Below are 21,854 nucleotides of genomic sequence, written 5' to 3'. Positions count from 1 at the left end.
GCGGCCGGTGCGTCTGCGCTGCCCGGCCGTGTTATCGTCCCGAATAACAAGCCCCCCCCTGCCCCGACCCCACCCCCCCTCTCAATTACACTGGAACACATGTTGAAAGAAACAAGAGAGCCGGGAAGAATGTCCCCGAGTAAAAATACTGAGGGAGCGCTCGACTCGTTTCCAGCTTCTCAGAAAAAAAACTCAAGTAAACAAACAACATTAAAAAACTCTTTTTCCAAAATCTGTTGACTAATTGCAAAACATCTTAACCAGGGGTTTCAAACTCATTTTAGTTCAGAGGAAACGACACATCTAAACCTGTTTTTCTTTGTCATGGTGCTGGAAAAAGTGTCTTTTTTGCAAAATATTTCACAAGTTGATCTGAAATGACTACAAAATTTTATTTCAACTTAAATACAGGGAATTGCCAATAAATTTGCTTGTTGTTTTGATGGCCCAGATTGGAGCTTCTTGCAGGTCAGTGTTGGCCCACGGATCTTATGTTTGGCACCCCTGATCTAAACACCTCAGAGGTCAACTTCCAGAAACTGATAGTTGGACAAATATTTTTACATTTCCAACTAAGCTTCAGTCTGAAACAGCATGGAAAGTTTGAGAGTCCGCACAGATTTAGCAAACAAACAGAAATCTGCATGTTTTGCTGAAGTAAAGCTTGTACATCAATGTCACCATGAATATGAGGGGAAACTGAATATGGTTCCTGTTTTGTGTTTTTACAAAACATTTTGCAATTAGTTTTGAAAATAGATACAATTTTAACACAAAGGCAATTTTATTGATACTTCCTGGTGCTGTATACAGTGAAAAAAAAAATCTGTAACTGTTGTATTATGCCTCTTGCAGGCCAGTTTTGGTCCACAGGCCTTATGTTTGTTTGACACGCCGGATCTTAACTATCATGCACACTTCAGATACATCATCACCACAAAGAAAAGGAATATATACTAATGTACCAGACGTTTAAAATTTTAAATAAATACAATTTTGACATACATTTTAAAACCACAACAAGAAGGGGACAATGTTGTTCAAGAAATCACTGATGCTGCAAAACTCAATATGCTCAGAGTACATTTGTCAAGATCCAAGAGTTTTATTACTCACAAGTTATATAAGGGAAATGAAATTAGCTCTGAGTCGTCCCAAGACATTGAAATAAATTAAGCATCCAGGAAATTTTTAAATGATTTGTAATGAATAAGAATGAGCAGATTGTAATCGGAGTATTGTGAGTCCTGGTTTAAAAGTCTCCAGGCCCGGGAGCAGAAGCTCCTCTTGAGTTTCTCAGTTTTTGGCCACAGATCTTCTGAACTGCTTCCCGGATTTTAGCAGCTGGAACGAGCGGGCTGCTGGGCTGAGATGGGTCCTTAATAATCCTGAGGGCTCTGGTCCACTTTCCTCCTGGTGTCGATGTCCTGCTGTGGCAGCAGAGCCGTTCCAGGGCAGTGTTGTCGACACTTAATGTCCTGAGCAGAGCCGTTTGGTGTCAGCGCACCATGTATGGAAGAAAGGACTTTGTGTAAAAAACACTCTTTGTTTCCTGAACAATTACTTCTTTTTCAGAATCAGAAGATGTATGATATTAGGAGAAACAATGATTGGCATTGAAGTATTGCCATTCAGTTATTAAAAATGTTTTAAATTGCACAATTTCCAAGACTTAATGGAAATTACTAAATCTTTTGTCATATGAAATTTTTTTCATTTTGAATTCGAATGTAAAGCATTATGTGTTGTGCTTTAATCTTATACATGTGGGTGACATTATTTTACACTCCGTGGATAAAATCACTTCACTATGATCAAATTCATCACCGATTGTGTAAGTGCACGCTCTTGTTGACACTCTGAAGCCAGTGATGACAAATCTGACACAAATAAAAAATCTGTAAAGTTAATTAAAAAAAACCAGTGTAATCATTGATAACATTTTATTATCATTGTAGACATTTCTTCCAATATACTTAAAGTCTGAAGCAACATCACATGTCACATTAGTCTGTGTTTTCATCACATAAGTCACCTTTGTCAGTAAATGTTGGATTTTAATGGCATTTGACAGAAGTCCATCAATAAAATGTCCTGACTGAGATCATATCATACATGAATTGCACTGATGTATTCCAGAGAGTGCTGCAAATGATTTAAAAATACATTCATTCATACAGTAGGATGCTTCCCTACAAGTCATTAGTGAGTTTTCATGATCTTGATGTTTAGGGTTCAGAGGAAGACATTGCAGAAAATTGCAAAGTGAATAAAACAGTCTTTATCCAGTGGCAAAATCTTAAATGGACATAAATGACTAAAAACAGTGAATGCTTTGTCAGCAAAACTTTAAAACTGCAGCATTTTTTCCATATTCAGCCCTTAAAACATAAAACCTCCCTTTAAGCAACAAACATTTAAAAACCACATTCGATGCATGTTTTGCAATACTTTTAAATAAAGTTAGATGGTTCTAAAGCCTCGTGCCGATCACCAGTCCCGTTCGTCGGGCAGCCTGTACGGGATTCCCAGCAGGCCGAAGACGTCCTTCTCCGTCAGCGTGGGGAGCGCCGTGCCGCCGTGCATCTTCACGCCGCCTTGGCGGACCACGTCCTTGTTGAGCGAGTGCTCGGACAGGCTCATCCTCTTGGTCTTGGCCAGCGCTCTCATGGAGCGGTTGAAGTGCGCCGACCCGGTGAAGTACATGAGGGCGCAGGCGAACTCGCCGTAGGGCACCACGATGATGTCCAGCCGGCGGTGGCGGCGGCCCGGACCCGGCAGGCGGCACACGCCCATGTACTTCTTCTGCTCTCCGTTGTCCTCGTGGCTCACCAGGTCGTCCGTCAGAAACCCTTTGAAGGAGATAATCCATCCGTAAAGCTGCTTGAGAATTCTTTAGTTGATTCAAAAGAGACTTCGATTTCATGAAGGTCAAACTGTGGTCCACCCGAAAGGATGAGGCTTACCGCTGTCATGGAGGCTCTGTAGGATTCTGCTGAAGACGCCCTTGTGGGACGTGCCGTCTGGGTGCGTTATCAGTACGTCGACGTCGCCACACGTGGCCTTTCCCCGCCGGTAGGAGCCACAGGCCACGGCGAGCAGGCCTGGGTCCAGAGCGAGCGCGGCTTCCCTCACCTGCAAATGTTCACGAAATAAGACACAAGCAGAGGCTGGCATCCATCCCAGAATAATCAAACCAGCAAGTTCATTTAACTAATACTTCCACTAAATCTTCTGGTAAATACTCCTGAATCCCACAAGACCACATTGTGTGTATATAGGTGTGTGTGTAAAATAATAAAATAAACTAATAAATTATATTTATGAGCACTGGTAGTCACTGTGCAAAACAAAATATAAAAAAGTTAAAAACACAGCAACAACAAAAGAGGATACTCTGGAGTTTACAGCAGATCAGTGACAAACACCATAATTAGAGTTGTTTGGAAAAAAAAAAGTGTTGAAATGTTGAACAGATGATCTTGTGGTGCATCTCCATTGTTGTGCAATAATCTGAAGACAGTTTTGACTTTTTCCCACATTTATAAATGCTTCTGTCACGCACGTAAAGTGTCTGTGTTTTAATTTATCCTGAGCTGCTGTGAATAAACTACACCAAATGATTAAACTGTGTTCTTCTGGCTGCTTGTTATTTATGTGATTTCTCAGCCAGGTCATAAAATAACATGGCAACACCAGCATTATCAATAAATCTTACATAAACTTCTCCCCGTCGCAAAATGTGCTGCTGCTTAACGCTGACATGCTTTGGCTATTTTTTTTTATTTTTTAGTAATTGGCTTTTCAGTAACAGAAGAGAACAATTCTTATTCTGTATCTGCCCCCCGCCGGCTAACGAGCGCGCTCGTACCTGTTCCCTGCCAAATACTGGGAGGTAGCCGCGCTGAGGCATCACATATTATTTTGACAAGCCCGAGGGAGCGCACACATGCTTTAGCCATCTATCTCACAAGCACTCTCTATCTGGCAGCCTTCGGAGGAAAAAGAAAATCTGAGTAATACAATACGAAAACAACTAGTGTTGCGCTAAACGCTCTGGACTGAACAGGTATCTGGCTAACTTGAGACGCGGCGACTCTCAGGATTTACTTTTCCCCTTTGGGACGCTCCACTTTGTGAGCACAGAGTCTGGTTTCTCCATCATCGGGGCAGGAGAGGAAAGCTGACACAGACTTTTTCCAACTTCGGTCATTCTGTTTCCACATTTTTGAGAGTTTGAGGGGCGATCTTATATCTTGCCTCAGCGTAAACTTCACTGAACACTGAAGCGGTGATAAAAAGAAAAGATGCTCCAGTAGAGATCAGAGGCATTGAAAAAAAAACATGTTAATATCACCCAAACATATTTTCCATTACAGAAGAGGAACTCAAATGCAGGATTGGAGCCAGAGCCGAGCACATCCAGGAGATGAATGAGGAAACTTTACCACTTTTTCTATCTCTCCTGCCTCTTCTCTTGGCATTCGATCAAGAAAGTCATCGTAGTGCTTCAGTCCGATTTTCTGAGCGTTGCTCAGGTGGGCTTTAGTGCGGATGTCCTCCAAAGTGCGATATCCCTGAAAAAGAATAAGTACATTAAAAAAAACACTCATTTCATGAATCTCCAAAGGATGTTTGTAGAATCTGAAACATTTTCGTTCTGATTCCAAAATCTGTCTTAACTCAACCATGAAGAGGGCGAATGCTGCGGGGGGGGGGGGGGGGGGGGGGGGGGGGGTCACACTGTTTCCTACCGACTGATACTTTAACTATTTAAAATTAAATCTATTTTCATGAAATGTATACAGTACTGTGCGTAAGTTCTAAGCAGGTGTAACACGGTTCTCATTCATCACGTAGTCATTCATGCAAGGAGTCCTGGATCTGAGGTGAGCTGTGATCTCAACATAACGAAGAGTGATCTGACTAGAACTACATTCACACGTGTTCAGTTCTCCAAGATATTCGGACCTCTGTGTAAGTTGCTGAGAAGAAACGATGCACCATACATCGATGTCTTCTTTAATAATGCACGTGGCAGATTGGATTTGGAGATAACCATAAACTATTAACACATCATTTAAAATTGTATATCAAACAGTATTTTCTTTGGTTGTAAATGTGCTGCCACACCAGTACATTTTCGGAAAGGATAGCTCAAAAACCCAGCGCAAGTGCAGCTGCGAGACGCTACCCGGCCCTAAACTCACTGAGACACTGCTGTAATTTGCACGCTAAATGTCCAGGAGGTCATATTTCACCTGTTGATACCACAGCTGTGCGGTCTTCGTCCCGGCACCCCAGATGTTGGAGAACAGCTCCAGTACTGGAACCGCCTCTCCAATGTGATCCAGCTTCCGCAAGTGGCCACTCTCCATGATCTCATCAATTTTGTCAGCCATACGTTTTCCTATTCCGTTGATTTGGCAAGCTTCCTGAGATTAAAAAATAAATAATTTAAAAAAAAAAATATCAAAATGTATATTCCTCATATTTCAAAACACGAAATGAGCCCATGCGTAGTCTCAGCACGATCCACACTACAGTAAAGCCTCTGCAGCAGGTTACCTGATATGATGTAACGGGCTTGTGGTAACTCTTGAGAGCGTTGACAGCCTTGGAGTAGCTGAGCGCCCTCCACTTGTCTCCCTGATGAGTGTAGGCCTTGGCCAGCACTTCCAGTTTGTCTGTGATGTGCTTGTTGAAGTTATTAGTTTTGGACTGGGAGGACCGGGCACAGACCCACTTCCCCGAGACGGGAACCGGAGCGGCAGCGTCTGGACCGGGGTCGTGGCTCGGGCCTGGCGCCTCCTTCTCCTCCACCTCCTCTTTGGGGTGCTGGCCAGTGATGAGAGCTTCCAGATCGTTCTGAGAGACGCCGTCCTCCTCTCCTTGAGCTTCTTCGTTGCTGTCTGGGACTGTCTGAGAGTGACATGGAAAGTTTTCTTGAATGATCGATCACTTGTCTTTATGTTTTCTGTCCCAAAATGGATTAAATGAGTTGGGAGTGAAAGTTTGTTAAACTCAAAATGTTAAAAATACTTTACCGTGTTTACAGTCGTCCCCTCCGCTGGCTCTACGGAAGCTTCAGGGACAGGCTGCATGTTTGGAAACTCTTCTTTAATATCTTCACGCTTTGCTTCAGTGTCCCTAACAGAAAAAAATATTACTGATGTAACTGGACTGAAAACATGATGAGCACTGAGAAGAAGGGAGAAATGTGAGAGCATTTCCACTTCTGCTTGTTTCACAGTTATATATTAAACCAGTCCTGAGAGGAACTGCAAAACAATGAGATACAGGTAACAATACTTCTATTTATCAACATGCTTAAAGAAGAAAAAAAAAAACCTCACACACCTCTTGGGTAAAAGAAGGCTGTAGCTGGCCACATCCAGCAGTTGTTTCCCACTGATGCAGGAGCTCAACCAGCTGCACTTTACCAGTTCGACTCCAGAGGGCATACAATCCACTTTGAGCAAGCGCAGAGCCCTATCAAGGTCCATGTTGTCATCCACTACAACATGAGTGACACTGGGACACAGTGAGGACTCTACCTGGCCTCCGTTCTGCTGAATTTGTTTAAGGAAGATCTGGCACCGAGCATTTCCTATTCCAGCTGGCACGATGTACACAGTGACGCCATTAAAAGCGTCTCCTGGAGGGAAATAACAAATACCCACTTAAATAACAGCAGAAACTCACTATTCAATGAATTCTACAAAATAATCACATTATAGAAGAACAAATGATGAAAACCTTTTCCCGTACTCATCTACCATTTCATCAAATTTACTTATTTTGTCTTCATTTGAACTTCTATAATGCAATAAATCACCTGTGAGGTCAAATTCATGAAATGTCTTCTTTAACGGGGGCACATCCTTTCCTGGTAGCACTTTGGCCCGTTTAACTTTGGGGAAGGCTTTCATGATCCCGTGACGAGGCTCCATGTTGAATGTAGGAAAGGGGAGCTGGTGGCCTGTGGTGGAAAAGAGAACCAACACATTTAGCTGCTGTCATGAAACCCGCAACTCAGTAATATCAATAATAGCATATACACTGTGTGTTATTACTTGTGCTTGATTCATTTTCTGTACATTTTCAAGATTTTTACAACACAAGGTGCCCTGCAATGAACTTATTATAAATAAAAAAAAGGGTCCTTTCATTTATTTGAATGTGAAGGAACAAATTTAAAAAAAAAATTTTTTTTAACTTAATTTTCGACTGTTCATAGTTGGTTGCACCGGGACTACAATGCTATATAAACACTTAAATAATTAACTGAAATTCAAGCAAGCACCTAGAAAGATATTTCGGTTTAAGCATAAGCTGTTATCTCGTGGGTACACGTAGGGGATCAGAGGACACTTATCTGAATACAAACTACTGTAGGCAAGATGTGGAATATCCATCAAGATCATGAGAAAAGCGCAAGAGAAGAGAACATGGTGGTTTAAATTTTCCAAGGTGGAGCTAATTACTGTCTGTTCACAAAAGGATATTGGGTCATTTTATCGATGAAGTGTTGATCATCACATGATGTGACTGAGTGTATAGAAAAACTGCTTCGTCACTATCCTGTAAGAAGTTAATTTGAAGGAAGATATTCAAACACTTGGGTGAATCAGTTTTTAGAAGTATAAAGCCCTTAACTGCGCTTTCCAATAAGACATGCCTTTGTGTCATTTAAGTGTTTGCAAAGTGATCAAAGCCATTTGAAGTTGTTCACGTTGTGTTAAAACAGGCAGGGTTTGGAAAATCGCGAAATGTCAATATAACATGGCATACGATTATCCAAAGGTGCATTAAAATAGGCTAGGCTTGTGCAAATATTATGTTCAGAAGATAAAAGTTTGAATAAATATATAATGACTCAATGCAGTAAAACACTGTTAGCTTCTTGGAAGTTATTGTTGCCTACAGCTAATACACCGTATTTAACGAGTAAAGGGATATTTTTCCAAGCAGCACATAGACTTAGCCTGAATAATAATCGATCTATCTTATAGACAATAAAAAATCTAAGTCGAAACTCTTTTAATAAAACATACTTTGTACCTTACCCCTTTCGAAAAGGAACCATACGTTCCGGAACGATTAAAAGCAAACAACAGGAGATTCAATTTTTTTTACTTCCGGGGTCAGAAGTGCATTTAACTTTTTTGAAATTTAATGTTTTCAATTTATATTTTAATTGGATAAATTATTTGAAATTTAAGTACTGAATATAGCAATAATATTTAATCAAATAAATTAAAACAGTGTTATTTAAGTTGTGTCTGTATATCAGTTGCCGTGGTTACCGGTCGAATCCGGAAGTGGCTCAGCGTTTGGAAATATGGCAAGTCAAAGCTGGATGGATGTCCTAAAATCAGCTAAGAAAACGGCTCTAATACACGATGGTGAGCAAAACTAAGAAGATATCATTCAGAGACTTACATTTTCTTCTCATCGGGATTCAGTTTAGGTGAAACAAGGAGCTTGATTAACTCAGTTTAGCAGCTAGCTTTGGAGCTAAAGTTGTTGCTAAGCAGGTGCAGGCGAACAACACATCCATTTCCTAAAATAATACGAAATAGGAAGCAAAAATGTTGATGCAACCAAGAGTGGTATATTACCAAACAGAATAATCTCAATTGTCTTCCCAGACTTTCAAAAGCCACTGCATTAAATTCCCACTTACATGGAAAAACGTAAGGTCTTCATATTACAAGGGATTTTTACCCATTGCAGATTACCTTATATTATGAATTATTGATGTTGTTGTTTTCTAGCCACTTGTAGATTTGTGTTTTATTTAATTATTGAATAAATCAGAATGAAAGCAAAGCTGTTTTCCTCCACATGACATGCTATTTGGTGTGTTTCTTCGCCTGCAAGAAAGAAAGCCGAACAAACAAAACCAAGAACAATAGCTGGCAGCAATATTATAATGCATGTGTTCCATCACCCAGTTTGAAATACACATGGAAATATGTGTTTTGCACCAAATGTGCTTTACCAGGGTCATCAGAGACACAGCAAAACCATACCAACTGTAAACAATTTCCAAAATATTCCTATTATACTGACACATTTCCCACCATACAGTGCATTTTGATTGTTGTGTAGACTCACACTTATTCAGGTTACAACCTACATTAAATCCCATGCAAATCCAAACATTCCAATTTGTTACCTATGACAAATCAAAAAGACAGTCTCGAGTTTTTTGTGTTGTTACTGGAAGCTAACGTGTTTCCATTTTCCACCTCCAGGAAAGAGGAAGATCCACTACCTGTTTACAGATGGAAAAGAAATGGTCGAGGAGTACGACTTGAAGACAGATGAGCTCATCGGTAACCAGCAGATCAGCTCATGCATGAAATTCATTGTAGAGTTTGTATCCTTTACAATGTAGAACGTTTGGTACGTTTCAGTAAGAAAGTGGCGCCATAAAAGCACGCTCGGAGTCCAGGGCCAGTGGCAGGTGGAGGTCGGGGAGCCACTGACAAGTTCGGCCTCAACTTCAGCCTCTGATGTGATCAAAGAGAACTGCTCCAATGTGGGTCCCTTTGTTTTTTTACTCAGTCATTTTTCTTCACCGGCATCGTCAAGTGAATTTGCTTTTATTTTATTTGTGTTCACAGCCTATTTTCATGCGCAAAGACACAAAAAACAGTTTCCAGTGGAGAATCCGCAACCTTTTCTACCCCGAAGATGTTTTCAGTGTTTTTGTCGAGCCGTCTGAGAGGTGCATCATTATAAAAACCTCAAACAAAAAGTAAGTATCCCTCAGAATACTAGTTTTATCATAATTTTTATTCCATTGAGTCTGTTTCAGGGGCCTCACAACACACTTTTTCAATCTGAAATGGGTCGAACCAGTGAAATAAGAACACAGTAACCTATAGGACCTATAGGCAAGGCAGCATTATTGCTATAAGACAAGGTAATTCAGTGCTTCACAAATAAATGACAACTATATTAAAACAAGCAGTTAAGAATCTTAATCTCAGACAGTGAAGATTATGAAAAACATTTAACAAAGAGATTAAGGAAGGTATAATAAAAGTTGCATTTTATTAAGATAAAGGTAATAAAGAAATAAATAAAATCCATTATTTATTGTGAAGCATGTGCAAATATTAATGTTTAAGTCCTGATTTAAGAGAAGTAAGTGTGTCAGCAGCCCTCAGGTCTTCAGGAACTTTGTTCCACTGGTGAGGAGGACTATGGATGAGCTGCAGCTGTCTCACAGACTTTTTACACTGTTACAGTAATCCAGCCTGCTGGGGGGAAAAAATGGATTGAATGGAGCAATTTCATCTTAAAGTCATTTTTCAATGGCTTCTAGTGCCAAATGCATCAGATTATTGAAAATCTATTCTTACTTCTCTGGAGTTTATTTCATGCAGACTTGCAACATATTACTTTGTGCTTTATTTAATAATCCAAATCTGCAGATGATCAGAAATCTTGTCTGCCCAAGTAGTTCTGTCCTGGTTTGTGTAGAAAAAAAAAGCCTTTCTGCCCTCATGTTGCCCACGGGCCATATGTTAGACAGCCCTGGTGTGATTTGTTTTTCCAACCTGTTGCATGCAGTGCTTGCACCCTCCCTATAGATGGCAGTGTTTGCAATGCATTTCCCTGCCCAGTGCTGCCCGGTGACAGGCATGTGTCACTGCTCCCTGTTGATCTGACTGCAGGTATTATAAGAAGTTCAGTGTTGCTGATCTGGACCGGAGTCAGCTGCCTCTGGACGGCTCCGCTCTCAGCTTCGCTCACGCCAACAACACTTTGATAGTCACTGTGAGTATGACTGAGCCAGTTTGAATGCAATCATGTCAGAAATAATAAATGCTGAATCTTCACCACTGATCAAATAACAAAGGTGCAGTCAAGAAGAGAAGATAGTCACCATTTGTCATGGATTTGAATGAAAATTACTTAATTCCAATATTTTATTTCATGTCTACAGCCATAGCTGTGTGTTTCAAGATTTCTTTGAGCTGTTTTGATTTTATTAATTGAATCATGATTAAATTAAAAAAACATGTATATTTTTCCTCCTGTTCAGTACAAGAAACCCAAAGAGATCTTGAGCCTGGAGCAAGAGCTGCTGAAGGAGCTGAAGAAGCTGAAGGCGACGGCTGAGGGGGACGTGGACTGTAAAACCCAGTGAATTCTGACCGAGCGGGGGTATAAATCCAGGTTGCATTTAGGGCAAAGGGCGTGAATCTCCAGGCACAAACGAGCTCTGGTCTCTTTGTCATGCTGCGCTCGTCAGATCCGATTCTCAGTGCCTTTGTCTGAAGTTTCTGTTGAGAAATGTGGGTCAGTTATAATTAATCAGTCGCATTTACCGAGTTACGTTTGGTATGAGCGGTTAAACACATCCCTTACTTTTCACAACAAGACTTTTTGAGTTTTCTGTTTTTCATTTTGACCAAAAAATAAAATGATTTTATTGAGCATCGGTTAACAAACCCAGTGTGGAGTCGTTCTGCCAGGGGTCACATAACGCACCAGCCCTTCCTTTCACTGATGTTCTTGTAAAACACTCAAAACACACAATGCTCCATCCCTGTTGGTTCCGAGGTCACAGTTACGAGGACATCCCATTTGTGTTAAATGAATACCCTCATGCTCCGTGCATGTTGTGGGCCACCCTGAAAGCCATTAGTGAAACTAGTGTTACCGTTTCCCATTACAGCAGAGGGTCACTCTGACTTTGTGTTGTTTGGCGAAAGCACCTCGGACACAAATAGATCCAGAGTTTGTTTGTTTTTTTGTTTGTTTTTTTTCCGTCTTGCTCTGATATTGTCATCTAACAGGAGCCTGATGACGTCCACGTTTTACATGCATGGAAATGTTTGTGTACACACTGAGATTTACAAGAGTAAAATAATTAAAGTGGGATTTTCTTTTTCTTTCCCCCCAAAATAAGTTCAAATAAACATTGACCAGTCAGAAAATACTGAGACAAAGCCGTTTGAATGAGACTTTTAAATATAGGTTATTTCGATGCTGTGATTCCTTGAATTTTTTTTTTCTTTACTGCCGAGCAAGTGCAAAAAGCAGAGACAAAACCACAGGTCTCTCTCACTATTGTGCTTTGTCTCCTTCCAGATGGAAAGAGCAGGGATCGGGGGAAACACTGGAAACCCAGTCTGTTCTGTTGTTCCGTTACTACTTGTGAGTGATGCTTAAAATAAAAAGACATGACAAGAATGCCTTCGGACTTGATCAAGCAGAGTTTTTTTAATTTTAGCTTTCGAGTCTAATTTCTAATACCTTGATTCTGAAATCTGAACCTGAACATTGGTAGTTTTCTTTAATACTGCGCAGGCTTTAAAGCCAGAGCTGCTGTCAAAACAAATTCCTGTGGCAGCAAACACCAACTAACAAATTGGACATCCAGCTCATGCATTGTGAGAGCGGCCGAGTCCCCCTGTGCAGGATCTTCTTCCTCCCCTGTCATTTGGCCTCTGATGGTCATGCTCAACTGCTTCTGGGAAGAGGGTTTCTTTTCTGCCTTCCCTTTCATTGCCGAATGCCTCTTCCCAGCCATTCCCCCTCTTTCAGCCGATGCCACCGTTTGCCACACAGGCCCTGACGCTTTTTCTGCAGCCCCTCGGCTCCCCTTACCCCTCCCTGTGTGACTGGCTTCTTTTTGATAACTGACCCCTCCTCGTGTTATTATTCGAACCCACTATTGTATAACATGCCCTTTTATATGAGGTTTCACAAAGGGCCCATTTGATCAGAGGGTTACGGTGTGCGATCGTGAGAAATGCAACTACATGGTGGTAACCTTTGTTTGGGCCAAAATGGTGGGCTGACCTCATCGCTTTTAATGCATAGCTCGGGCCATTCAGGCCCAAGTCTCACTTGCTGAGCACATTGAATTCAGTAGCCTGTCACAGATATTGCCCCTCAGTTATCTGGGTCTCCTGCTCGAAGGAGGAGAAAAAGAAGAAGAAAAAAAAAAAACCCTAAAAAAAAAAAAAAAACAAGAGTTTTCGGGGGCGACCAACATTTGTACGCGAACTTTCCATCCCAAAACAACCACAGCAGAGAAAAACGGAGTCTTTAGTGGTTTTAATATACACTCTACAATAAATATTTCCATCATTTCATGTAATTTACATTTTTACAGTAAAAATATATTCATATATGTAGAAAAAAAAAAAAAAAAAAGAAACAGGTTACATATTCTCCAAAATGGCCTCCTAAAGGCAGGATAGCGTGTGAAGTGAGACTCAGACGCTGTAACCACAGATAGCTGCCATTTCTAGCTTCACTGTACTCATTTCAAACATTCTTTGTTGCTGACCTGGCTAGCGTCTAATCCAATTCAGGACATTGTTGTCGAGCGGTTCAGTACTTCAAATGCCCCTGATTTAATAAGAACGGATCTTTCCTACAGTCTGAATTGAAAATAACTAGCAGATTAGATAGTCAACGTTTACATACAATCCAGTACAAAGAATTACATAATAAGTCCACAAGTGAGGCAAAAAAAAAAAAAAAAAAAAAAGGTGTGTACGGGCACTTGACTGTAAAAGTTAATCTGACTCTTGAGCACGTTTTGTTCTTGTTCTCGCAGTGGTTCATCCACAGTTGTCCCTCAGTGGTTCGGGTCCTCAGCGTCCCCCCGAGCGCTGCTGATGGGAATGTTTAGTCCTCTTGCTGAAGGGGTGCACGGGGACGGCCAGAGGGAGGACGTCAAACGGCCTCCTCTCGGTGAGCAGGTGCCCCCTGGGCAGCCGCTTCATGAAGTGGGCCTCCCTCTGGTGCTGCTTGGTCTTGGAGGCCTTCCGCGGACGGCCCTTGCGCGTGAAGGCCATGTACCAGCCCTCGTACTTGGCGTTCTGGAGAGCCGTGTAGTTGTTTTCCAGAACGATCTCGGTGAAGATGCAGTCTTTACCTCGTCCTTTCCGCTGGGACATGAAAAGTGGGGGCGGGAGAGAGAGAGAGAGAGAGAGATTTTGGATGACTTTCAGGAAGCCGATGCATCATCTTTATTTTTCCAGACAATCCGGTACCCTTTGAAACCCTAGAAGGGCTGCTCAGACACATCTCAAATCTTAATCTGCTCTGACTTCAAAACTTGTCTCAGCAATGATTTGCCATGAGATGCAAAACTGCAGTAACATTTCCAGGAAATAGACAAAACTTGAAGATGTCGTAAGAGCCTCACGCAGCCACAAAATGATCAGTTCCAGATTACCTTGCCAATCAGCTTTCCCCTCTTGTTCATGCATATGTAGTATCCCGTCTTGACTCCTCGGATGCGCACGCGGCTTCCAAAAGAGTCCGTCTCCACTTCCAGCTTAGCTGTGCAGACAAAACAAATCACAATTAATGAGATGACACCGCTCTGACACGGTGCAGGCATGCAGATGGTGATGTTACATCACATGAGATAAATGAGCTCCGCTCCCCTTTTCCACTGAACGTACTGTTTATGCAGAGAGGAGGCTGCAATAAACTGAACCCTGCTGTCTTTTAATGACGGTAAACAGGCCCGGAACCATCAGCCGGCAGTCGCGAAGGTGACATCGAATCCACCCCCCCCCTTTTAATATGATTCAGCAGACACCTTTAAGGAAACATCCGAAGCAGCGTCGTGATGACGGTGATTTCACAATGGGATGTGTGGAAATGCTGTGTGAAGCAGCTCAGACTGGGGATAAAGGAGAGCGAGAATACTGCGGCCGCGGAGCAACGGTCAGATCTGAGCCACTTACAAGAGGGACACCCACTCGGGGGGGGTGTGTGTGTGTGTGTGTGTGTGTGCATGACCGAGTCTGCGAGAGGCGACGTTCGAGAGACAAAAGTGCACTCGGGAGAGGAAAAAAAGAGGCAAAGGTATTAAGTGAAGATGCTGACTTCTTCGCTTATAAATTGAGTCATACATTGAGAAGTAAAGCAATGAAAATTCCTCATAAAACCAGCCTCCAGGAAGAGGTGGACGGATGGTGGTGGCTGTGGTGGAAAGATGGCGAGGCGCACCCAGAAAGAGTCCTTTGGTGACAGGAATTATGGTGGCTTTCAGTTTAAGCAGGGTTTTTTTTTCCCTCTTCTGAGCTTGAATAAAGAAAAAAAATCCCTGCTGAAGTCCATCATAACAGGTGTCAAGGCCTTCCTGGACCACCAACACGCCACAGAAATAAATTATCTGCATAAGGCCATAAAAGATGGCAACAGTGATGCCACTAACGATGTTTACAATCGCTGCTACTGTTTCTTCTGGCTCGGGCGTTTTTCCTGCAGCCTGCCAAAAACCACATAATTTATTCTGCTTTTCAGCGCCGCAGCGCGCACCACTGAATTTAAACAATTCCCGCGTATATAATGCGAGCATGTTGCGCTTTTCTTAAAAACGGCTTTCCCGAGGTTCAAATGCACTGAACTGTGAGAAACGATGGTCTTCGGCTGTCAGGGGCGCTTGACTGATCTGACCATAACGAGAAATAAAGTCGCTTCGTCATTTCAAGAGACAGTAAAAAAAAAGAAAAAAAAAGAGTGGGTTTATATATGTGGGCCTTTGTTCGGCTGTCTGTTAATCACACGTGAAATGTAGCTTTGGATTTATTATTGTTTCGGGTAATTTATGAGGAAGGTCAAACTGGGATATCCAAAGGAAAAAAAAAAAAAAGTTACACCTTCTCTGATAATTATCGAATCAATTAACCGGAGTGCGTAAATTACGCGGCGTGTCGGTGTCGGTGTGGGCGCTGCTCACCGTGCACGGCCCCGTCGTCGCCGTTGGCGTTGACCCTCTTGTTGGCCAGGACCTGCACGTGCTTCCCGCTGGTGCGGCTGTACAGCTGGTAGGTGCGGGTCAGCCTGCGGCTCGTGCGGTCCGACAGGCGGCTCTGCTCGGTGACATGGTGCTTGAAGTTAGGGGTGGACTGCACAGTGTTCTGCCAGACAATGAGAAACACGTGTCACTTCATTTCCACACTGAGAGCGACGATTAAAGTTTAGGTTTTTTTTTTGTTTTTTTTTTTTTTTTTGCTCGCAAATAATCGAGTGGAGCAGATTTGAAGCCCCCCGCGAGGTCACGACCTGTTAAGCTCCTCGTGTCATTCATCATTTGCGGATAAAACAGTCTGGTTTTTTTGTGTGCGCGCGTTTGTTTTTGCTGCCGTTTTGGAGACGGTTTGAATCCCGGGTGACATTTGCCTCTGATGGACTGTTTTTACCACCGATGATCTTTCACCTCTTCCTGACTTCTTCTTCTTTCTTCCCCCCCTCATTTCAGCCGGTCTCCGTCCACATGTGTTTTAACAATTACCTTTTAGGCTGCAGCTTACCTCTTTTCAAGATGTTTGAATTGTTGCCAATTGCCATAGCACTCATAATAAAATGTTTTCATTGTTATTGCAGCCTTTTGGAGAAGTCGAAACGCCGTTATGCGGGGCGCTTGTGTCCGCATTAAAGTTTCACTTCAATTAATCAGTCTGCTGGTTTATGTACTTTGTGTGTTTAATTAAATACAAATAAATAAATAAAATTGAGTTACCTGTGCGTAAAAGCAAAGCGCCGTGAACTGAAGTAACCTGCAGCAGAAACAAAGCAAAAGGGAGAAAAAATTTAAAAAGCTGTAACTTGTTGCTGAATTTTAATCGACTGAGCGGACAGCTGCACCGTGTTGACATGTCTTTACTTACAGATAACCCAACCTCGATGTTCTCAGCCTCATCTTGTAATAGTTCAAATATTGCTTCATGAATACTCCACTGATCCGGTGCTGGAAGCTTCAGGAAATAAAGTCGCTCCTGATGGGGATTTCAGATCACTTTTTTTTTTTTAATCCCCTTCTTCTGTCGCATAGAAAGTGATACCCACTACAATTAAGAGATCCAAAAACTGTCAGGGTCCCATCCAGGTACTGGACAGGCTCTCCACTCTGCTGATAGGACAGAAAGAAAAAAAAAAAGTTCTGGAAGATTTAAAGGCGTTGCGGCGCTAATCCAATTTGAAGTCCGGAGAAAGTGTTGCTGTCACCAAAAGCTCCTCCATCAGGCCGTCTTCGTGTCACTTATTCACCACTGAAGCTTTAAAGTAGAAGTGAATCCTCCTTGACTCGCTTTGACACGGCAGTGGTGAAGATTTGTAGTTTTACGCACGGATCTTTACGCATCAGCGGCGAGACGCGCGCTTTGGATTTCCTAAAAGAGATTTAATAATAAGTCCTGTCTGACTTAAAAAAAAAAAAAGAAAAAAAAAAGAGGAGTAAATTCCCTGCTGCAGCTGCTGTCTCTCTTTAAGATGCACTATAACGTTGTAGAGCCAACGTCAACCATCCTCCCACACGTGTGTTTCTAGTGGTCGCCTCCAGTCCGCATCCAGCATCTGTCTCCCTCCACATTTAAATACTTTAACTTGCGGGAAAGTCAATATCCTCTGCGAGAGCAGGCGGAGCGTTCAGGCTGGAGCCAAGTTGAAACTGAATGCTTGTTAAGACACTTGGCCTGCAACTATTTGCTTGCAAATCCATAAACATAACAATCGTCAATATGCTGAATGTAGCATTAAACACCCTATAAGCAGAAATCTAAACTGCACTCTGTCATGAAGAAAGGAGCTTGTTTGTGGTTAATAGGCAGGTTATGCCCACCAAAAACACTCAATACCTGCACGTCCTTCACAATCTTTTAAACGTGGCTTTTATTCACAGTCATACGTATTAATCTCATCCATGCACATATCATAATATTACTCCATCGTCATGTAAAATCACTGTGCACTTTGTTTTCCACAAGTAGAAACGTCCCTTTGGAAAAACTCCCTGGCATGTACTTAAGAAAATCTACAGTTACATTAACTTATTCCCTGACTGCAGGTTAGAGGTTGTTTGGTGGTCCCTCAGGACAGACCTCAATGTACTTTTTCATCCTACATATGTAAGTAATATGTATTCCATGTGAACACATGACACAGAATGGTTTTCACATAACATCTAAAGCCTTTGCCATGGATACAAATGCTCTCTCGCTCACAATCACTCTTCCATAACTTTTCACAATCCTGGTTTGATTTTGAAAAGTATGTCCTGTGCCTGGTGCGCTACTTTCATAGCAGGGCTCCGTATCATACATCATGCAATTATGCTGTAATTATTCTTTCTGACATCAAAGCAGAAGCGGGGATGACAGCATGGGGAAGAAAAGGATGATTGTAACACTCCAAACCATCAATGCCAAGAACAAACTTTGAATATGATCAGTGGACGCAAATTGGCTGTGAATTAAGAACAGTCTGGATTTTTTTTTTGGAATAAAATGTGTTTGAGAACGATATCAGATGATTTTACTGGTTAAATTCAGTTTATTTTGCAAGAATGAATGATGACCAGTGCAACCTTACGTTTTGTGTTCAGTGATGACTTTTATTTTTCACACTGGTAGAACAGTGTGAAGATACATTTAAGTAAGTCACCTGGGAATTAGCTGTGAATGTGGAATTTGCTTTAAATCAGATTTATATAGCAAAGATCTCTTTAACTCAGTTTCACTTTCCTGTCGTAATGTGAGTGTTTTTTGACCAGTTTTCACGATACGTTTGTTAAAAATCATTTCCCAGGAGGATTGACCCTAAAGGGACGATAAAGTCAACTTAAACATTTGTAAAATTTATCTCTGGTCCTGCATGTTCATGTGAAACATTACTCACAGAATGGAAAGAGAAAAAAAGTCTGAGTAAACACACACAAAGCCATGGAAGCATCTGGCTCTGCCTCCTCTGCATATCTAAACCCTCATGACGCCTCAAGTGAAACTAATTTTAGGCACCGCCAACGCCTTGATAACCACACTTTAAATCAGAATAGCCCTGCTGGCCGTGCAGGTTTGCACACTCCAAGCCTCAAACCTGATTATTGTCCTAACGAGTCCAAACAGGCCTCTGGACTTTTACCTGGGAGACCTTATAAACGCAGGCGTCGGCTCTGGGATGGGAAAGTTTTGCACCTTTTTACACGGAACAGCTGGACAAGAGTAAAATACAATACATATATAATTGTGTGAGTTTGGTCAATGTCCTAGCTGTAAATCAGTCATTTTAGCCAATGCAGGGGATTTAGAGGGTGAAAATGGACTGCCTTATTAGTTCCAGCGGGACTCTGCAACAAGTGATTTTGGCACCTGGAAGAATTCAACACTTTTTTTTTTTCTTTTTTAATATTTTCACCCAGATGAAGCAACGATCGCACATCCTGATATGAAATCCACGTGCGTGATAATTAAAGACCGCGGCGACTGCCTGAACCCACAGATCAGTTCAGTCAGGAGTCATTTGAAGGAAATCTGATTAGGAAGTGAGAAAAAAAACAACAAAATACTGTGGTCGGTCCCAGATGACAAGCTGTGAAAATTTAAATCCCAATGAAGCTGTTCAACTGTACATAACTCAAACCAAGCTGTTTGAGTGTTTTGGAATCGTGCGTATTACCCCAATGACTTGTTTTGATGATATAAATCATGTATTTTAACATCATTCTTGGCATTTTTCTTACTCCGTTCTTAATGTCAGCAGTTTCTTTAGAATTCAAAATGCTCGTATTATTCTAAATTAGAGGCATCCAGAAGAGCAGAGACATTATTTATCTGCACCGGGCCTCAGATTCTTCCCAGCTTCCATCCTGGTTCATCACGAACATTAATCCTTTACTGGTTTTAACATATTGTCTGTTTCTTTCTAAATAATAAAGATAAATGGATTACATGATTAAACAGTCATGATAAACATGGGAATAGATATTACTGTCTACGTCTACTGACTACACGCCAGATTGATGCTTTTCATTGATTTTATGGGGGACTTTCTGAGCTGTGCTGCACGTAAAACTCATGCTCATCCATGTTACTGCCCGACACATTTATCATGGTAGGAAAGGTTTATAATGGCCCAGGATAACCAAACTTGACACAACTTTTGCTTTCAAACCTTTACTTAACCATTCTTCAGGTTTCTGTTCAGAAATGATTTGTCTAAAATGAAAAGTGTTGGCTCTATTTCTGCAGCCTCAAGGTTTTGGAGTCAATACGAAGTTGCAGGTTCAAAATGTGGAAAGTGAGTTGATTTTATGCTGCATAGAGTTTGGTATTTATGGATCAGTTTGCTTGGTGTTGCAGCTGTTTGCCTATACATCCATAGATATCTTGTTTAATTTCATGTTGCTGATGCTCTTGGTTCTTCATGTTTGCTGCAGAACTTTCTGTTTACACTATTAGTTTTAAGGGAAAAACATCACATTTAGGAAGATTTGCTAATCTTCTTGATTGAAGTTACTTGAGAAACTTGTGGCAATGCCAAGAAACAGTCTTTGATTTGTGCTTTTTTTCTCTCAAAAAGCTGAATTTTTCTGTTTTCCTGCTGCAGCTTGATTGTTCTGAGTCTCCTCACTGAACTTTTGGAATTCAGTTCAAGCAGCCATGTTTTCTAAATATGCAGGACTGCTCCTTTAACTGCGTTTTGCTCATTCCTTTCACATGCATGGCCTGCCCCCCCTTTCCCAGGCACACGGTTCTTTAAAACCTGAGAACGTTCAGTCCAGAGCTGCACAGTTAATACGTCTTTAACATTTCACAGCAGTCCGCCGCAGCCACTTACAATTTAGAAACAATTCCGTCTCTGCGAGGCCGAGCTGAGGTTTGGTTAAGGTGAGCTGTCAGACAGGTTCGGCTAAAGTTCTCCAGACTGAGCATGAAAGGTTCCTCCTGAAACCCGATCAAAAGCGATCATTTTTTATTCTGCTTTCTTACATACCGAGCTGTCTGCCGCCTCGCTCCTGAGATTCTCTGCTGAGCGGCCTTTTCGGGCCTTCTAATGATTTTGAGAAGAGTTGACGCGGGTCCAGGTTTTGCCCCAGATCCCCGCTCTTTTCGCCTCCTCTGTTAGCTTCCCAGCGCTGCTTTTCTCATTTGGATCACGGTCCGCTAATGCGAGAGCTCGGTATCAGGGAGCCCGGTACAAAAGGCGGCGATCGCTGGACGCTGTGAGAAAAAATATCAGGGAGAGGGACCGTTTGGCAAAGATGCACACCGGTTATTCTTAGAAGAGGAGTGACTGAATGTCTGAAAAGGCCTCGGAGCAGACTGCCATTCACCGACTGGTATTATTCCCTCCAGCTAATGCGAGACATAAAAATACACACTCTTGCATAAGGCAGAGCCAGTGGAAAGGTAGACACCATGGACGAAGACAGAGAGAGAGAGAGAGAGAAAAAAAGAGGCAGAGGAGTGTGTGAGAGCGCTCGAGTGGAAAGAAAATGTGAGATGTCGTGATCCGCTCAGTGTCATCTGCAGGAGGAGAGGAGGGAAAACTCTCCAACCACCTGTTGTAATTACCCACCGCTGCTTGGTTGGAACGACGTGGCCCACTTAATGCGCCTGTAAGCACTTCAGCCGCACCGCAAACCCGGCCCGGGCTGGCTCCCCCCGTTCACTGCAACATCTGCAACATCGCTGAGGGCTGCCGCGTGTTTCAGGCTCCGGAGGACTCCGAGGATACTCATTTTACCGACGGAGATAAAATACCCGGGTTTTTAAAGACTGAGGAGGAGGAAAAGTGCTTTTACAAAAAGTTATATTTGTCTTTAATGTAACTGAAGTGCAGAAAGTGCAGATTCCAAAGGTTCACCAAACGCGGGGGTGGAAGGGAGGAGTGTGCCAGAAGGGGGAATTAATATGACAAAAACAAAAAACAGCTTGGCTTATGTAGCTGAAAAATGCAAAAAAAAACAAAGTGTCTCACAAGATTTTCTCATCCTCAAATTTAGTTTGAACACTTTAAGGAAGAGCAACGACAGAACATCTGATGAGGGTTTATTTATTCAGGGAACTGGAGGATGA

General features: G+C 42.1%; 3 protein-coding genes across 4 annotated transcripts; 1 reads left to right on the top strand and 2 right to left on the bottom strand.

Annotated features, from left to right (window-relative positions):
* Nucleotides 1-1,942: 1,942 nt before the first annotated feature.
* Nucleotides 1,943-8,115, bottom strand: poll (polymerase (DNA directed), lambda). Of its 2 annotated transcripts, none has more exons than XM_030095137.1 (9): nt 8,070-8,115; nt 6,839-6,982; nt 6,361-6,658; nt 6,048-6,150; nt 5,569-5,922; nt 5,262-5,435; nt 4,449-4,577; nt 2,967-3,135; nt 1,943-2,852 (listed from the first exon to the last, which is right to left on the bottom strand). In XM_030095137.1, the coding sequence occupies exons 2-9, from the start codon at nt 6,951-6,953 to the stop codon at nt 2,491-2,493; spliced, it is 1,704 nt and encodes a 567-aa protein (XP_029950997.1). In that variant the 5' UTR covers nt 6,954-6,982; nt 8,070-8,115; the 3' UTR covers nt 1,943-2,490. The 2 variants fall into 2 exon arrangements, with proteins under 2 accessions (XP_029950997.1, XP_029950998.1); XM_030095138.1 differs by having other exon boundaries at nt 8,065-8,082.
* A 210-nt stretch (nt 8,116-8,325) lies between these two features.
* On the top strand, nt 8,326-12,189 carry dpcd (deleted in primary ciliary dyskinesia homolog (mouse)). The gene is made up of 6 exons (XM_030094240.1): nt 8,326-8,408; nt 9,264-9,344; nt 9,426-9,550; nt 9,636-9,769; nt 10,695-10,797; nt 11,066-12,189. The coding sequence occupies exons 1-6, from the start codon at nt 8,345-8,347 to the stop codon at nt 11,168-11,170; spliced, it is 612 nt and encodes a 203-aa protein (XP_029950100.1). The 5' UTR covers nt 8,326-8,344; the 3' UTR covers nt 11,171-12,189.
* Nucleotides 12,190-13,585: 1,396 nt separating this feature from the next.
* On the bottom strand, nt 13,586-16,804 carry fgf8b (fibroblast growth factor 8b). The gene is made up of 5 exons (XM_030094070.1): nt 16,671-16,804; nt 16,523-16,559; nt 15,740-15,920; nt 14,222-14,328; nt 13,586-13,931 (listed from the first exon to the last, which is right to left on the bottom strand). The coding sequence occupies exons 1-5, from the start codon at nt 16,727-16,729 to the stop codon at nt 13,635-13,637; spliced, it is 681 nt and encodes a 226-aa protein (XP_029949930.1). The 5' UTR covers nt 16,730-16,804; the 3' UTR covers nt 13,586-13,634.
* Nucleotides 16,805-21,854: the final 5,050 nt, after the last annotated feature.

This window comes from Salarias fasciatus, chromosome 6 (genome assembly GCF_902148845.1).
Source record: "Salarias fasciatus chromosome 6, fSalaFa1.1, whole genome shotgun sequence".
Taxonomy (NCBI): domain Eukaryota; kingdom Metazoa; phylum Chordata; class Actinopteri; order Blenniiformes; family Blenniidae; genus Salarias; species Salarias fasciatus.
This window is presented reverse-complemented; position numbering and strand designations above follow the sequence as displayed.